The 18,816-nt window shown below is 40.0% G+C and overlaps 1 protein-coding gene across 1 annotated transcript in view; it reads left to right on the top strand.

The window, feature by feature from the left end:
• Positions 1–6,148: 6,148 nt before the first annotated feature.
• The window catches only part of ITGA6 (integrin subunit alpha 6), a 22,816-nt gene continuing 10,148 nt past the window's right edge, over positions 6,149–18,816 (top strand). The window contains exons 1-11 of the mRNA XM_080346389.1: positions 6,149–6,237; positions 6,650–6,729; positions 8,501–8,756; positions 10,222–10,353; positions 12,649–12,859; positions 13,326–13,519; positions 13,656–13,744; positions 14,434–14,561; positions 16,281–16,376; positions 16,889–16,950; positions 18,194–18,351. Coding sequence (XP_080202515.1) covers positions 6,661–6,729; positions 8,501–8,756; positions 10,222–10,353; positions 12,649–12,859; positions 13,326–13,519; positions 13,656–13,744; positions 14,434–14,561; positions 16,281–16,376; positions 16,889–16,950; positions 18,194–18,351 — 1,395 coding nt within the window. The 5' untranslated portion in view covers positions 6,149–6,237; positions 6,650–6,660. The remainder of the gene's footprint in view (positions 6,238–6,649; positions 6,730–8,500; positions 8,757–10,221; positions 10,354–12,648; positions 12,860–13,325; positions 13,520–13,655; positions 13,745–14,433; positions 14,562–16,280; positions 16,377–16,888; positions 16,951–18,193; positions 18,352–18,816) is intronic.

The following is an 18,816-nucleotide window of genomic DNA, read 5'->3' as shown; positions in this document are numbered from 1 at the left end:
TTTCCAAATGTGCCCCCTTTGTGTATTTGCAGTCTTTCTGAAAACACAATGAAGTGCAAAGTCTGCGGTGGCAGCATTGTTATGTGAGAACAGCAACGTTAAATTGGACATTTGTGCTCAATGAAGGTTGCAAAATTGGTAATTACTTACACCACTGACTATTTTATTCCGCCTATATGTGGAAATGGCTAATGGTTTGTTACCCAGGAAACACTTTCAGTGATTTCTACTCCAGTCTGTTAAAGCTCAGAGCTGGCACTATTCATGTGTTGGCTGCTACTTGTAAAGTAAGGATGGCAAAGATATGGTGCCTTGTTTGGGGTAGAAGATACCATGGAAAAGGAAAGAATTTAAGGAATGAAGAAAGCTTTAGGCGATAGCAGAGTATCTGAGCTCAGTGCAGACTGTGGTATTTTTTGTATTTGTTTAAATCAAAATGTCATTTACTCGATGGAAGCCTCTTACTTTGATGAACAGGATTTGCTTTCAACAAACGTTGAAGATATTCTCCCTCCTTTGACTTGACTTCTTTTGAGTAAGTGTTTATTGCAAAACAGAACTGTAATGAATCGCTGATATTTTTCCTCTCTGAAGTGTGTTGTGAAAATTGTATGGTGTCCTTAGATAGTTCTGTACCATGAGGAAAAGAATTTCACTGCGGAGTGAGGGAATACTTCCAGGAGCTTGAAGGTTTTATGGATTTCTTTTGATATGGTTTTCTCATCTGAACTGCAGCTTTCCTTTTGGAAGCGACCAGGGTAGTTCCATGAGCAATGCTGGCGGGAGTTCAGATAGCTGTGAGCAGAAACTCCTTCCAGTTCTCACTGTTGTTTTCATTAACTGAGAAGGAGCCACAGCCACCTACTAAAATTCTCAAGAATTACCAATGAAAGGTAGGGAAGGTTTAAAAATCTGCACCCTGCTGCTTAATACTCTGTATTATCATTTAAAATGGAAAGTTATTTCTAGTGTGTTTGGCTTTGAATTCTAATAACTCTTTTGGGGCTACTTTTGATTAAATTACAGCCTTTCTTCTTGATTGTCACCAGACTGTTCTTGCTGAGTACTGGTCAGCAGCAGTCAATAAACTGAGGCCTGGTGCCTGCCTGACTGTGGGCTTTGAGTTCCCATCTCCTCTCACTTCTTTGAGATGTGTGGGTTTATAAAGTATGTTTGTGTCGTACAGTTTTCCAAAGGTCTGGTCCAGATCTAGATCAAGTCAGTAAGATATCTTGATGCCCTTCCTGGGGTTTGAGTTGTGCTCAGTGTAACTGATGAAATGGAGTTTTTCTTGCCTCAGCTGTTCGGTTCAGGTGTAACGTAATGTTGCAGTGAGGTGGGGTGGGTGTAGCTGTGCCCCAGGGTTATGGGGGATGTTGTGCTGTGGTAGTCCCTCTCTCTCGGGGGGGCTCATGCCCATCCCCATTGCACAGTTTAGCTGCAGCTCACACATGCAGGTACAGCTGGGGTCACTGGATTCTGTGCAATGCAGCACCATCCACCTGAGCCAAAACTGCATCTCAGTGAGGTCAATTAGTGAAACTGGTGTTACATACCAGTCCTGGAGCTCTAATCCTAAAGGATTATCTCAAATTTGGCATGAATCTGGGGTTGTAAGAGAGTAAATCTGTCCCTGGAAACCAGCAGATGCTCATAATTGGCAGTGGGACCTCAGTCATTATCGTGTATCTCCAAGAAGTAATTAAGATGAAGCAATAATTAATCTCATTCTGACCAATAGAGCAACAGGAGTGATTTATTTGGTTTGAAATTAGAATTTTAGTTTGAAATTGGAAAGCACATGTTTTTATTATGAGCATTATAGTTTTGTGCCAGAGTATGAGAGAATTCTGATTTTTTTCCAGCATTGTCATGTGATAGACACTTCTGTCAATCTATAGGAATGTAATTAACTATTAGTAGAAGTTTATTTAACATCCCTGCAGTCTGATTGGCTCAGGGAAAACTTAATCAGTTTATAGTACATATTAAAGCTAGATGAATGGGGAAAATCAGGATTCAAGTAGTATGAAGCATCTGATTCTGTAATTTACATGAGAAATCATGATTTTTTTTGTGTGTCTGAATTTTAGCTCATATGCTAAGCATTAGATGCTACATAATCATAGCTAAAATAATAAAAAGCTAAGGCTCCAACAGGAACTGGTGCTCAAACACGTTCAGTGTGTTGTACGGCTGAGCTTCTGTTCCCTCCATAGTAATAAGGTGAACTTGCCGTGGGATAGAAAATGTCCGCATGTCAGAGTTTCTGAGGTTTTCATCTTTGACTCTGCAGTCTTGACAGTTGGGGCATTACTTTGGTAGCTAAGTATGGATCCTGGAGCCTGACTTTGGGCATTGAGACCTGAATTGAAAGTAGTGACTGTAGCCCTCCCCCACCTTCAGGGAGAAGTCCACTGAATAAAATGAGTCGTACGGTGATCAGAGCTGGAGAGAAATGAAAACCTTAGTTTTGTCAGTCTTCGTTTGCGGAGCAAGTTACTTGGTTTTAATCTTAGTGTTTCATCTGCGAATAAAGGAGATACCAATAGCTGGGAGAGCATCTCCTCATCCCCTTACTTCTTCCCTTTTGCAGAAAGGTTTTGCTTGCCACTGGGAAAGCTAAAACAGAACATGCATAGCTGCAGAAAAACCTAACCCATTTTTGGTGTAATGAGCTCAAACTTGATTAAAATTCTTTTATTAAAACACAGCCAAATAAGTAGCTATACAGTAATGACTGGAATGTGTCCTCAGTCTGGAAGGACTCTGCTGAGCACGTAGCACAGCTCAGCATACAAACTGATTCATTTGGGCTGCTGCAGTCATGCTGAAATTCACACTGGTGCAGGCTCCGTGTTGTACATCCTTAGTTTTGTGCACACTTTCATAAGTGAACTAATTTGGCTTCTGTAATAGAATTCTGATTTTTCAAATGTACATCTTGAACAGTAGGCATGGTGAATAGCAGCTCCGTTGATCACAAGTCACAATGTACTTGATGGGATTTTTATGTTTTGCTTGATTGACTCAGACAAAGGTTAGATGCATGTGACTTTCTTACTTACAATCCTAATACTGCTGATAATCCTTGTAATGTTTATAATCCTCATGTGGTGCAGAACCTGGAACCTTCAGTTTAGTCTTCTCTGGTGTGGTCTTTGGGGCAGATAAGTAGTGAAGAAGTACAAAGGAGTTACACCACTTCTTAACACATCTTTGGCTGCTACTTGAAAATGCATTTCAGTATTTACCATAGTATCTACCTAACTGATCTGATCCTTGGCGAGCGCCTGTACATAGTTTGTGCTACTGTTGTACTGTGTTGTGAATAAGGACTTGCAGTGATGTGCCCAACAGGATTAAAGATTCTTATGTTTGATGAGCCTTGAACGGTGACGGGATTCCTGACAAAAGTTCTTTGAAGTCTGGAGGGTTTTAAATAAGTCTACTATGAAATACTTTGTTTACAGTGAAAAATAACATATGCAAAATTAGGAGAAAATAACTTATGCAAGATTTGGATGGCAGTTTGGGCACTGGGCAAAAGCTAAGGTCATCTGTTTCCTTTGAGATCATGTTGGATGGACACTTCTTTTTAAAAGAAGACTGAACAATTGCATTGTTCATCTGTTGATCTCAACAGGTGTTTGTTTGAGATGCCATTGAATATTTCGGACATCTTATGTCAGATGTCACATCTTTCCACTTCGTTTTCTGTTGGTGATGCTGTTTATTCCCTGATGCCTCAGCAGGTCTTCCCTTCAGCTGAATTGTCACCAAGATTGTGGTCACATCATGGGGTATTGTAAAAGGTATCATTTGGCTGGGACGTGGATGTAGCCTGGCTATCCCACAGAAAAGAACAGGGCTGTAATTTTCCTGATCGAGCACCACTGCTCTCAGTTGTGTGCAGATGGGTGAATTAAACCAGATTAAGTATTTCAATTCCAGAAGCTTTTATTTGTGTTCATAATATTGAAACAAAAGATTTCTGATCAAATTTCCTTTTAAGTGAAATTCAATACATCATTTTTATTCCCCAAGCCTTGAATGAAAATGTAGAAATAATAAAAATTTCTATAGGAAATCAGTGCCTCTACTTTCTTAAATTTATGGTTGTTAATGTTAAAAAGAAAACAACCGAGAGAGAGAAGAAATAAACCTTGTCTGTCTTTCCCTGGGGGATAACAAAACTGGGAGAAAATTTATCTATTCCCATGTTAGGAATAGCTCAGAAACAGATGCTTTGCAGAAGAATTACTCTAAGAGATTAGAGTTAAATGCACTGTTGCCAAAATTAGAAAATGAAGTTATTAATGGCCTTTCTAAAAGCGTGGTTGTTTAGATTACAAACTCTTGTGATGAGTGCTGTGTTTCTGAAAAAATCTTTGAAAAAGATGCCAGACATGTGTAGGGGGAAAAGAAGGAAACACTTTAAACCAAAACCCACCCACACTGGTTGTCCTGATTTTATATATGTATCATTCAAAAGCAAATATTTTACCTGAAGGTTTCACCATTCAGGATGTTACCTTCATGAAGGCAAGTTATGGATTGTGGGAGAATTTATTTCTATAAAAATGGTGAAAATTTGGGCTGTTTCACAGTACAGATGTCATTTTCTGCTTTTAAAAAACGTATGTTTTCTTAGAATACATCCATTTCATTTTGCATCTCACTAGTGACATTGAGTAAACATTTTTGTAATAACAAAAATTATGTTTTGATCTTAGCTGATCCAGTCTTAACTGTTAGATATGAATAAAAGTGGGTCTCGTTTTTAGTAAGAAAAGCATTCTGAGGGGCAGCAGTGTGCTTTGTCCCACTGCCACTATCAAGCATGCAGAAGAGCTTTTCTCTCAAGAGCAAAACTCTACAGCTGAAGCCTTAATGGGGGATCCGAGTTCTTCTTCATCTCGTGGGTACAACTGTAGTACCAGCTTTGCCCTCCTGGACACCGTGGTGTCAGGGGTCTCCTCTTTCAGATGTTTTGTAGCAGGGCCAGGAAGCACATGGAGTCTGGTTCAGCATCCACCCCCCACTGTACCTGCTGTGTTGCACCTGTCCACGTGCTGTTCTCTTGTCCTTGTTTTTTCAGCTGAGCATGATGTTTCTTGTTTCTTCCGTAAACTGTTGCATACTGGTTATTAGTTTCAGCAGCTGGAGAGGCAGCTGTTCTTTGTGTGTGTGTGATGCTTCAGAGAAAACTGGACAATGAGAGAATTTTTTTGGCTGAAACCCCTTATTTTGCGAGTAAATATGTCTACTGGTGATTTTGTGATAATACTCACGGGGGGCAGTTGATACAGGAAAACAAATTGCTTTATTCTCTTTTTAAAATAACCTTCACATTGGTTACCAGCACAGTGCCTAATGAGGGCTTGTTCAAGCGGCCTTTTTTATAGGAGAAATAAGTCCTTTGTGGGAATGGCCTGCTCTTGGTGAGAGATCTGTTGGGAGAAAAACATTTTCAGCTTCAAAATGGAGTTTCTGGCCAAAAGAGCGGAGAGGGGGAGTGCGAGTCTGCACGGAGCCTGCAACAGTTCAGCAAACACTTGGGCCAGGAGGGATCTTGCCGTGCTTCTCAGGTCAGAGGTATTAAGGTGCCTGTAAATTTGGCTCAACAGTGGCACAGGACTGGTGTCAAACTAGAAGAATGCCTGAAAGCACTTTTATTCACTGCTTTGGAGGCTTGGAGTCATTTTAGTAACAATACTTTTCCCACCCTTACCAAGAGTTTCTAGTAAGGCAAAAAATAGCTCGTTTGACTCCCTGACAGAAGGATGGTTTAGGATGGTTTTTGTGAAACTGACAGACACTAGAAAAAACATTTTTATCAACTCCTTGCAGTGAATGTTGCAGCAATAATAGCAATAGTAACAATACATTTACTGGTTTGCATGTCCAATAAGTGCAGAACTATTACTGCTTTATAGCGCCGCCCCTTTTTTTTAAAGGAACAGTGTGCTGATGTAGCTTTTGATCCACCTTCAAATGTTTGCACGTCAAACCTCTAGCAATGTGGTGAAAACACTTCCTGATTATGTTGCCTTCCTTTTCCTAACACAACCTCTGCTGATCTGGAATGATTTCTGTTTCCCTGAAGGTTGCTGGTTGGAGCTCCTCGGGAAAAGGCCTTTCCATCCCAACAAGCCAACAGAACAGGAGGGCTGTACAGCTGTGACATTGCATCTTCAAACACACGCTGCACACGCGTCATATTTGATGAAAAGAGTAAGTTCTTCAGCGCTTTTGTTTTGGATTGAAACAGTTGTCTGCTTTTTCTTATTTGATGTAGTCCTTTCCAAAGGCAGCGTATCGACCAGCTGCTTCTATGGATGTATATGTAACTTGATTTACATCAGAATAAGTTGTAGCTTAATTGCTAAGATAGCATGAGATGCTTAAATCTTGGTAGATCTGGATGTTCTTATTCTTTTGTAAATTGATATGACGTGAAGTAATACGCTACAAGTGTTTAATGAAATGGATGTTGTCAAGTGATAAAATGTACAGACACTGCCACCTGCAGACTGTCTCACGTACTGTATGAAGTGCCTGTCCCGACAGGGGCTTCAAAAAATAAAAGGAGAGAAAACAAGTAGTTAGCTGTTAATATTTGGAGCTGTATTTTGATACTTTGCAGCTGACCCGAGCATGGAAAGTAAAGAAGACCAATGGATGGGTGTAACTGTCCAAAGTCAGGGGCCAGGAGGAAATGTGGTGGTAAGTCTAAAGGACTAACTTATAGAAACATTTTGGATTGATGGTAAATGTTCGGAATGGTCTGCATTTCTATGTGTCTGTCTGAATGGTAACTTTCCTATGTTTACTCCTGTGCTTTTTTGTAAATAAGGACTTAAATGTCTCTGGCAAAGTAAGACACTTGAGATTGTAAAAGCTTTAAATAATTTTTCTAACTGTGAGTTAGGCTTTCTTTATATTCTTTGTAACAACCATCTAGCATGGACAATTCATTTTCAGGGTGTTCACGATTTTTTTTTCTGATAAACACATTCATTCTTTTAGATATTACTAGCTACAGAAATAGGAAAGATAATGTGGTAAGGTTGTAAAAGTAGCTCACTTAAACTTTAATCAGGGACTTTGGCTGGTTTGCTCCTATGAATGAATGTAGCCATTGCACTGCAGTAAGACTTAGTAGTTATTCTTTATTTTATACAATACAGAAATATTATTTATTTTATACAATACAGGAGTTACCAAAGAATGCTACTTTTTCAGTGCTTTCTCAGTTAAAGAAGCCGCTCATGGTGCTGAAGGATACCAGCTACATCATAAAATGGGTGTGCAGTGAAACTTCCTCATCTAATTATATTCTTGCAGGTTAATGTCACTGCTTCCCGAACTGGAGGCAGGCAGCTTCAGGGTGTGAATCTGGAGTTATTTAAGGACATAGAGGCAGTAATAGCTTGCTTCAGTCTGCCTCAGAACCTGAAGTGGGGAATAGCAGATGGAAGAGGGTCCTGCTCATTGAATAATTTATCATTAACTAATGCTGTCTTGCATTTTCTGAGAAAGAACTTTTCTTTGTACGTCGTAAATGGGAAATGCACTTACTAGAGGAGGTGTGGGCAGCCTGAAGGTCACTGTGCAGCAGGGCAGTGCTGCAGTGCTCTAAGCGTGGAGCCTCTGGGTGTTTGCTTAATATTTAAGCCTGAGAAGAGTATGTTAGCTGAGAAACCTGGCTTGCTTGTGCTTGTCACACACCTACTGCAATCTGGTTCCCCAAAAACCACTGCTGGCAAAGGAGTTTGATTATTCCACCTATTTTTACAGTGGTTTGGTGGTTACGTCACTTAACACGGTGGCTCTTCATCCTTTGCGTTAAATATTTGATTGGAATTCTGTTTCCAGGTGAACAGTCTAAAAGGTTAAGGAACAGGTTATGCTCCATGCAGCTGCTGTGTCCCAGTGACAGTTATCCCATATGTGGAACATGCAACATAGGAAGTGGATATCTCTCCCCTTTGCTGGAAAAGCTTTCAGCCTCTACTTTGTGGCACTTTTCTGGAAGGAGTGAGTTGTGAATAGTCTGAGGTAGATGGTGGTTGAACTACCTTCTCGTGTCCTGCACAAGTGTGTAAGTCATTTAACTCTGACAGCTGCAGGGAAACACAGCCACTTCTTTGTGAGAGATAGCGTGGTTCTCTCCTCACCTCTTGAAAGAGAGGGGTTAAGTATCAGGAAAGGCTTTACGGCTAAAAAAATCTAAATCCCACAGAGTAGAGGGACTTAGCCATTGAACCTTCCTTGGCCATGAAACTGGTTGCTGTGACTTGTATCCATAGATGCCCAGCCTTTCCCGCATGTTGCCCATGGGGAACAGCGGACTGTCTGTGCATTGCAACACAGATGTGTCTACAAGGTGACTTACAGCATTGCTAGTCTGAAGTATTGCTAGAGACCAACCTGCTTTGATGACTTGCATACAAACATACCGAAAGCATCACTTACTATTTCTTCTGTCTTGCAGACATGTGCACATCGCTATGAGAAAAGGCAGTATGTAAACACAGTGCAGGAAACCCGGGATATCATTGGAAGGTGCTATTTACTGAGACAGGATCTCACTATTAAGGATGATATGGATGATGGAGCATGGAGTTTTTGTGATGGTCGTTTAAGAGGCCATGAGAAGTTTGGTTCCTGTCAGCAAGGTGTTGCTGCTACTTTTACTAGAGACTATCATTATATTGTGATTGGTGCTCCAGGCACTTACAATTGGAAAGGTACGACCTGGCTTCCTTCCTGCCTACCCTCCCCGTTTCCTCTGAGATTACTCCCAAGGGTTGCATCCTAATGATTTTGCCCTGTTTTCACTAAATGCTATGCTCCTGTATCAAAAATATTTTCTGAAGTTCCTTTAAGTATCTTTGAGGGAGCACTTACAAATGGATAACAGACCGTTGCACATATGTACAGCAAATTTTTCCCTTATTCGTCTTAATCTTATGGTGGAATTGAGTGCTTGCTTTTAGACTTCCAAACTGAACAAATTACTAAATTATTTTAAAGTTATTTGACCAGCCTTTTTTCCTGCATTTGAGCAGATGTTAGATAGCTGCATTGAGATCTTTGTTTATCTTGCAGTATTCTCTGCTTTGTTCTTTATGAAGTCTGTGGAAAGTCGCACTTCCCTGGAGGATGACAGGGAGATGACTGAACAGAGCAGTACTGCATGTGTTCATACCCATGGCCCGTGGATATCCACGTAAAATTCTATGGATAATCTGTCTGAATAAGAGCCAAGTACTCTATATCATATAGGAGATATTCCAAAACTTAAGGGGAAAACACGCCATAGATTTTGTCTGTTAGTTTCTATTGAGAAGTATCTAAATGCCCAGCTCTGTCTCTTTTGTCTTAAAGCGATTTTTCCCATTGCGCTTCATTACACCAACAGCTGTAAATACTTCCCTCTTCAGAACATCTGAGCCTGGAACCATTAGTTTTTTTCCCCTTGTACACCTGTGCCTGCTATATGAACCATGCAAAATCTTTGAGTTAAGCTCTGGCACAGGGTGTACTTCAGTGAAAACTTAATCTTCCATGTATCTGTCAACAAAATCTGACCAAGCTGAAACAGCATATTGAGTTCAGACACTGTTTTACTGTAATTGCAGAGAAGCGCTATGACAGTGTATCAGTCATAAGAGCACTCTTTTGTATTGTAGAAAAACACGTTTGTGCTTGCCAAAATGTTAAATATGCCTGTTGATAAAAGGGAAGCACACTTTTTTTTTTCAAACAATAGCTTTTCCCCTTATATAATGTTTTATAAATACATCACTGGTGTTTGTCACAGCTGAACAGTAGATTTGTTGGTTTGTTTATTTTCCTGTGTACTTACCTCTCTTTTAAGAGAAGATTAATGAGTTCAAGATCTGTGGGATGAGGGTGGTTTCTGAAAAAGTCGGTCCCATGTTTTTGTTGAGAATTTGCTAGTATCCCGTGTTTTCCAGATCATTGCATGGCCTTTCTGTAGAGCAGTGTGAGATTCTGGCACACAGGTAGAACTTACAGATTCATTGCCTTTTGAAAACACTTTCACCCAGTGCACTATTTTTGTGTTTGTCCCATTTAAGCAGCAGTCATTGTCTCATTCATTGTAATTAATATTAGTTGGAAAGCATTTATGTTAGTTTTTCTCCCTTACCATTCATTAGCTTTTATTTTATCATTTCATTTCTTCAGGGGTGGTTCGTGCAGAGCAAAGGAATGAGACATTTTATGATCTGGGTATCTTTGATGATGGGCCTTACGAAGTTGGTGATGAGAGCCGCCAAGATAAGAATCTAGTTCCTGTTCCAGCTAACAGTTACTTAGGTAGGATTAAGTACATGTGGTAAATCTCTTTAGGCTTCTTAACCATTTGTGATCTCAGCCTGGTGCAATGATACGAAATGGGAGCAGAAAATCCCTCATTTGTGGACCCTATAATGTGTTAACTGTTTTGGATAACTGACATCTCCCTCCACCTTTATGGTCCAGTTTTAAGTATAAGATGATGCTCTGCTGATGTACCTAGAAGAGCTGTGATGAGAACCTGCAGATGCGCAGGGGGTGATTATAATTGCTCTAATGGTAAGTACGGTGTATGGATCCTTTGGCACAAGGTCTCTGCCACGTGGTGTCAGAGGATTTATGAAAATTTGAGTTCCTGTTCAGACCACAGTGTCTTTCTCCTGGTAGGTGAGTGCAAGTTTTTATTCTTAAAGTTTTTAAAACTGCAGTGTCCTTTTCCCAGGCCTTTAAAGTACCATAACAGGACTAGTGTTTGTAATTTAAGTGTGTGTGTGTATGTTGTAGGAGGTGAGGCTTTTGCACTTTGTGCTCACACAAAAGCCGAAATATGTCCTTAGGCCAGTGGCTGTTACTGTATCCCAGCGAGATATGTTTGTGCAGATAAAAGGCTACGTTGCATTATTGGAAAGGCCTCAAGTGTAAAGAACCTTCTGTTCTAGTGCAGATTTCTGTGGTGTATTGATCCACTGCTTTTGGCATATGCAATGAATACAATTTTGATAACTTGAAACTGGAATTCGTGTGTGTGGTAGAAAGCTGAAGAGATAGGAGGGGCATTGCTAATGTAAAAAGTAAAAGCAAGTCAAGATGATGGCCAACTTAGAGCTATGTATCTCTTAGAAAAAACAGAACATAAATTTCCTTTAAATATGAGCAGTAATTACTGGGTGAATAAAAAAAGAAGTCATAAGAGCTTACATTAAAACGACAAGCTGATAGCCTTTTCTGGTGAACTAAGAATTGGTAAGGAGAGGAGCGTTGTGGAGGTGTCTCTTGCTGTGAACAGAGTAAAACTGACTTTTTGCAGTTTCAGAATAAATGCATTTATCTCCTAAACGTAAATGCTGCCTTTGTCACAATCAAAACCACTTCCAGGCCAGCCCGTTGTCCACTGGCATTGCTGTTCTCCATGTTCAGGCAGGAAATAAGCATGATTATAGCTGCTTCGCTTAACTACTTTATTTTCTCTTCAATCTTTCACTCCTGTTTACAGGTCTTCTATTTTTGACAGCTGTATCTGATACTCACCCAGATCAGTTTGTGTACAAAACTTTGCCTCCTGGCACACAGGTGGACAAATCGGAGGATGTAATGATGAATAGCTACTTAGGTTTGTGGCCATTTGTGGTGGCAGCATCTGGTCAGACATAATCTCCAGACATTTGACATGATTCTCTCCCCTCCATCCCTCCCCATTTCAAATACATTCCAAGTAGAAGCATGTAAAAACAGGGATTCAGATGAAGAGTAGCTTGCAAAATAACCTGGCTTCAGAGAAGCTCTGATTTGTCACGTGTTTCTCCAGAGCCTCTCATCCCTCCCTCAGATGGGACTCTCCGAATTTTTCTGAAACTGTCTCATTGTGAATTGCTGTAATTGAGAATTTCCACACTAGTGGTGAAGTGTTTCAGAAGGGAGACGTTTACATGCTGGCTGGTAGCTTTCTTCCTTACAATGTGTGTAACTTGCTACTTTGGCCGTCATTGGATGTGTGGGTATATGCACTATATTCTATTAACTCAGTTTTTAATGTTGGGTTTTTTTTAAATGTATTGACTTTTATAAAGAATTCGTAAGACTAAATTTGTTTGAACATGTCCTTCAGGGCTGCATTAAATCAAAATCGCCAATTTCACCATTGCTGTGTAAGGTGATTCTCAAATACTGTATACATCACTCATATAAAATACTGTGCTTGTGCTGCACACTTTGCATGTTGCAATTGCATGGCATTGACTTGTACTTAGGAAGTTTTACAATAATTTATCCGGACGTGAAATACTTGAGCTATATTCAAGTGGTAAGGTCTAGTCATGATCTTGTATTTGGTGTCCGTGAAAAGTAGATCTGAGCGAGCAATGAAATAATAGTTTTGTGGGGAAAATACTTAAATGTCATGTTCAGAGAAGTGTAGATTTGTAAACATGCATCCGCTGATCCAAATAGAAATGGAGACTTCTCAGTATATCATGTTCTGGTTTAGTTAAACCTTCTATTCAATATACCACTTTAATATAGTAGGGGAATTTATTTTTGCTATTAACAATGCAAGCCATAAGTTTGTTTGTTTATATTTTGTTTCTTCCTCTGTTAAAGGTTTCTCTTTGGACTCTGGTAAAGGAATTGTCTCCCAAGATGAGATGACTTTTGTGTCTGGTGCCCCAAGAGCCAACCACAGTGGAGCAGTTGTTTTACTGAAAAAAGAGAAGAATCAGAGAGCACTTTCACTGGAGCACATGTTTGAGGGGGAAGGACTGGCCTCTTCTTTTGGCTATGATGTTGCTGTCGTGGATCTCAACAGTGACGGGTATGGCCTTGGTTAACTCCTGCTGCCCATGTAACGAAGGATGGTGATCTGGTTTGTTTCTGCTTTGGTTTTTGATGTTAGAAATACAAGGAATGCCAAATCCCATCTTCCATATTTTGCTGGAGGAAGTGGCAACATCTCACAGGAACAGTGAGGACACAGTCTACATTTCTAATTGTAGAAGAGTTTTATTTAGATTTAAACAATTGTGTAAACAAAGAAAGAAGAAGTAAATGTCACACCCAAAGCAGGCCCTAGCACATCCTTGTGTGTCTGTCATGAAGGGACTGTAATCCGGTTGTAGTACCAGTGGAGCTGTTGTTGCTCAACCAGTTTAATGTGCTTTTAGTCTTTGTTCAGCAGCTCTCTGGCTGGCTGACCTCCAGACCAGTCTGAGCTCATCAGGTATTTTTCACGGTTCTTCTGTAAAAGCACTGGGTTTTTTGTTTTTTTCTTTAATTCTAAGATGGCAAGACATTGTTGTCGGAGCCCCGCAGTACTTTGACAGAAGTGGCGATATTGGTGGTGCTGTGTACATCTACATTAACCGGCAAGGCAAATGGGAAGGAGTAAAACCTGTTCGCTTAAATGGAACCACTGACTCCATGTTTGGTCTTGCAGTTGAAAATGTTGGGGACATTAATCAAGATGGATATCCAGGTGAGCAGAAAACAATTCCAGTAAAAATGTATGTGACTTTTTTTGCTGATGCCAGACTTGGCACATCTTACCCTTATGACTGCAAGCTGCAGAACGAGCAAGAATGATTTTAGGTGTTGCAACTTATTTTCAACAGATATTGCAGTAGGGGCTCCCTATGATGGTTTTGGCAAAGTATACCTTTATCATGGATCCAAGAATGGAATAAATACAAAACCAGCACAGGTAATGAAATAACCTTTACTATATGTAATTAGTCTTGCACATAATAAAAAAAAAAGTTGCAGAAAAGCTACAAGACTCTTCAAAGATTGCACTGCTGACCAGAAAGATTAGGAGTAATTGATTTTAATACACATCTTTCCTTCTGGAGCAGTCATTTGGCGCCACTAACATATATGAAAGAAAAAAGGCATATAGAAGTGTACTTTTTTTTTTTTTTTTGAAGAAATTTGGGGGTTTGAAAATAGTTTCTTCATTTTCTCTTTCACTACTTCTACTCCACTTTTTAATTAAAGTTGCTTATGCCTTTTTGGTTTTTTTTCTTGAGGATAACTGTTCAGTCTGCAAGGTGAGAAGGGAACTTGATTACACTTCTAGAACACTGTTAGAATACTTGCCAGAATGTTTTCAGTTTCAAGTGCCTCTACTGCATAAATATTATGAACGAAGATAAGCTTGGAAACATTTCTATGTAAAACAGCCCTTTCTTTTACTCATTGGTATCACAAAGTAACTTGCTGGAAGAAAAACAATCTTGGCACTTCAGTGACATTTACCTCAACACAGAGGCCCTATTACCTTCTGTCTCCTTTTTTCTTTTCCTGGCCATAAGACAATGATATTTACTTGTTACGTATTATACTGTTACAGCTTTGAAATGTCTGAATTCCCTCAATCTGTTTGCTCTTTAGATTCTTGATGGTGAAAAAACAGGCACCCATTTCTTTGGTTATTCTATTGCTGGAAACATGGACCTGGATAAAAATTCCTACCCTGATATTGCTGTTGGTTCCCTTTCAGATTCTGTATCTGTGTTCAGGTATTATATACAGAACTGTAACTAATTACACTAAGGGTTTGGTTTTAGTTTTTTAAAAACAAACTGCTTGGAAGTAACAAAACGCTATTTGGCCTGGAGTGTATTTTTTTCTTCTAGAAGTTTGAAATTCTGCAGGGTATTTTTTTTAATTCACAAAATTGTTTTTTTTCATCCCTCTCTTATCCCTGCAATAAATACAGGGCAGAAGGGTGAATGTTGGACAGTGAGTTGGAGCGCTGATGTGTGCAGTGTAACTGTACCTCAGCTTTGCCCTGTGGTAACTTACTTGCACGCCCACTGTCCTTTGATGGAATTAAGGGTGAAAAGAAAAGTTTAACGGATACATTTGCTAGAGCTTTTGTTTGCTAGTGTTATATAAATCTAATCCTGCTTTATTGAAGATTGAGTGAAACAAAACAAACCCCCTATTTCATAAGGGAGGATCCAGAAGCAGTGAGGGGTACGGCCTTGCTGAGGTTGCAGTGGGGTCCAGGAAACAGCTGTGAGGAAGCGCTTGCAAACAGAATCCTTTGGATTGCTGTAGCACATGCCTTAATTAGGCATGAGGTTACAGTCTTTTACAGACCTCTGCTTTTTCCCAGTTCAATGTACTGTCATGTTGAATCACTGGTAATGAGCAGGAAGAGGCCTGTTCCCTCATCAGAGCTGTGCATCCTGCATCAAGTTCAAGTCTGTGGTGGTTTCTGTCAGGTCCCAAAGGAAGGGGAGCAGAAACTCCACTACTGGTTATCTCAATCTTGGGGATGAAAAACAACTCTGCCTTTCAGGCAGAATGACGTTTCCCACAATTTTTTTATGATCCCATCTCTTACGATACCGTATCTGTGTATGTAGTTGGAATGTTCTTAAATACACTGAAACAGCACTCAGCAAAAGCAACTAATACTGTGTGGGGAAGAGAACAGAGTAGATGAACGGTAATTAGTTAGATTATGAAGTGTTCTGCTGACTCAAAAGGAGCCTTAATAATTTGCTGATAAGGGCAGTACAAAAACATCTACAAAGGTGAGAACGGAAACCTTTATGGTGAGGAGCAGTGAAAGGGGTGGCCCAGCTAAAAGACATTTGCTTTTGCTAGAAAAGGAGGGGGTGGCTTATGGGGCATTTTAAACAATCCTTAAATGCTTTGATGAGAACAGAGTCAGCTCATTATTTGTTCATGTGAACTGTCCTTTCTTGTCCCTACCAAAAAGGAAGAGAAAGGAAAAGTTGTCAGGCTGAATTACGGTTACAGCCCACGTGTGGAGGAGACGGGAAATGAAAATCTCGTTTCCCACAGCCCCCCTGGCTGCACGTGGAAGCTGTTGTGAACATTAATGTGCATGAACTGTAGTACCTACAGTTGTTCACAGGAGCTGGATTAGCTTTGGGTTGGAAACCATTGCTTTGAATTTTCTGCTTTTTATGAGTATAAAATGACAACCCCAACCTCACATTAATACACTCTGCTTCCTGTCAGGCACTGAATACAGCTGTAGTCATTTTTTTACTTGCTTTGTGTAGCTTTAAGTAGTTTTCTTTTGTTTCTAACCATTATAAAAGACAAACTTTGTGTTTAATGGGGTGTCTCTGTTGCAAATCAGTGCAGGCATGGATATGGCATCTGGGATTCACATGAATTGTTTCCTTTATCTTAACAGAAACTTTTCCTTTCCCCCCCGCTTCTTTTTTAATTCCCCATTTTTCCCTCAAATGAAGATCTCGGCCTGTGATAAGCATTAGAAGGAGCATTACAGTACAGCCTGACAGAATTGACCTAAAGAAAAAGAACCCTGAGGACCCTAGTGAAATATGGTAAATTTTTAAAAAATTATAACAGCGGAAGCCTCAGTGTATTGAGTTTTCTGTTGTCAAAATTCATTCAGACAGTGATGATGTCAAAGTGAAGGGATATGACAGTCATGCAGGTTAAATGTATTTACATTTCATCATTTTGACTTCCTGAATTTGCTGTGACTACTGTACTAAAGACAAGGTGTGCAATATGTGCTGTTCATCATGTCCCTTTTTGAAAATGAATGTCACTTTGCCACTTAAGGCTTCTAACACTTACAAATATCTTAACTTGGAACAGCTTTCTCGTGAGTAGAGATGTAAAAGCAAATGCCAGAAAATAGTTTTTCTTATTGATTATTAGCATTTTTTTCTTGATTTGTAATTGAGTTTAGTAAGCAGCAAATTACTGTTCGAGCATGAAAAACACAGTCATAGGACTGATAATATCAGTCAATGGGTTATTAAAACTTTTCATTCTGTTGGCCCATGCCGTATTAAAGTTAATATTAATTTCTTGGCACTTTTTACAGGATGGATGTGAGAGCATGTTTTCAATATACTGCAAACCCCAGTGATTTAAATCCGAGAATAAGTAAGTTTTGAAGATAAATATTTTTATGTGTTTGTCCCGTGGCTTCTCTTTTGTTTTTTCTTTCGAGCATATCATGGAAGAGTAGTACTCAAATTATAGTGACTCTTTGCAGACTGTGACTGTGATATCAGCTATTGCACTCCTTGTATTTAGAATAATGTATTCAGTGTCATGCTGGTGTGTTAGGAAGTTCTGTGGATGACAGACTGAACTGAAGCTTTCTAGATAATATAATGGCCACTGAGCAAATGGCTGCCATACAGATGAAAACATTTTGCCTCTTAGGTTAGTTTTAAACCCTCATTTTATTTATCATTAGTAAGCATTATTTCTTATTGGAGACTTACCCTATAAAAGAGTGTTCTGTATTCATGAAAATGGTTTTGTGGAAATCAGTAACTGAAATGAAAAGTCTTTATATTAATAGGAGTCTGGAAGACTGTGCCATAAATATAGTTAAAAATGTAAAGCATTAGTTTCTCCTGTCTCCTATTTTGTCTTGCTACAACGCTGCTTTTACTACACCTCAGAAAGATCTGTAGGGTTTTGAGAGGAAATGAGAAGAATTTTAAGCCCAGACCTCCTTCTGTGTTGTTTTTAGTTTCTCAGTTACTTGTAAAATCCACAGGATGTGCGTGAATAAGGTCCTGGCCCTTCAACAGGTCAAGCAGGCAGCTCACAGTGCCCGTCTGCACACTCCAAGATCTGGCACACTGGGTGCTGCTCCCAGCCTTGCAACGCTGACTTAGCTCAGTGAATGCAGAGATGATTAATGCAGAGTTCACATCTATTAAAACATGCCTCAGCATACAACTAGAAAGCTCTACTCAAGCTTTTGCTTTCAGCATTAAAAGTGTACCTTGACCTCAAAATCCTGCGGGCTGGGACAAACCAGGAACCAAGGTCAGTATCGGCAGTGTTGTGTCTCAGCCCTCTGCTGGCTCCAGCGGCAATCACAGCTCAGCCAGCTCTGCAGGCTGCTCAAGGGAACGGGCTGCTGCTGCAATACAGGCCTTAGTTCAGAGCTTTCCTTTAGATCCATGCCCAGGGCACCTGGCCCTCGACTGAAGAGGGACAAAACTGACAGATGGGGAAAGTTTTCTAAGGAACTGAAAACAGTTTGTGAAGCCCAGCACTGGCTGAAAGAGTCTTCTAGAATAATGTTGTAGAGATCAAACTTGGAGAAATTAAAGTTCTTTTAAATAATTTTTTAATGATTACCTACTTTATTTCTTTATCCTAGAGATCAACTATACATTTGAAGCAGAAAATGAGAGGAGGCAGTTAGGCCTGCCATCTAGGGTACGGTTTAAAGACCACCTGTCTGATCAGTTCACTGCAAGTACAACCCTAAGGGGGCAGAACTCAAGGGAGTGTGTGACAACAAAGCTTGTACTGCAGGTAAGGCAAAGTATTTTATTTGTTCTTCATTTAGATCCATGTAAAACAAAAGCATGCTCTTTTTTTCAGGCTCCTGGTACCTTTGTGTGTAACTCAAAAGTCACATGCAATATAAAGCTTCAAAACTAGAAAACAACCGTAGTTAAGTAGTACCTTACTATTCCCTGCACACATGCTGCTTCTTCCTGTTCCCTTTTGTACAAAGGATGAATAGCGGTTGTAGCTACTGCAGTGTGCTGTGGGGTCAACAGAGCTGAACTAATTCACACCAATACAGAGGGAATGAACAGCAAAAATGGAGAGCTGTTTCCAGCAGAACTAATTGTTACAGAATTTCAGTGTGACTGGCTAGGAAAACAGTTTTCACCCCCAGGTTCTGGAGGGGATGAATGGGCAGGACGAGCAAGCTTGGTGTGTTCGCTCCGACTTGGCTGCAGCGCTGGCCCTTGGAGGTCGCATTGCTGC

Source organism: Nesoenas mayeri (assembly GCF_963082525.1).
Source record: "Nesoenas mayeri genome assembly, chromosome: 6".
Taxonomy (NCBI): Eukaryota; Metazoa; Chordata; class Aves; order Columbiformes; family Columbidae; genus Nesoenas; species Nesoenas mayeri.
The sequence above is the reverse complement of the archived record's forward strand: the minus strand, read 5'-3'. Positions and strand labels throughout refer to the sequence as shown.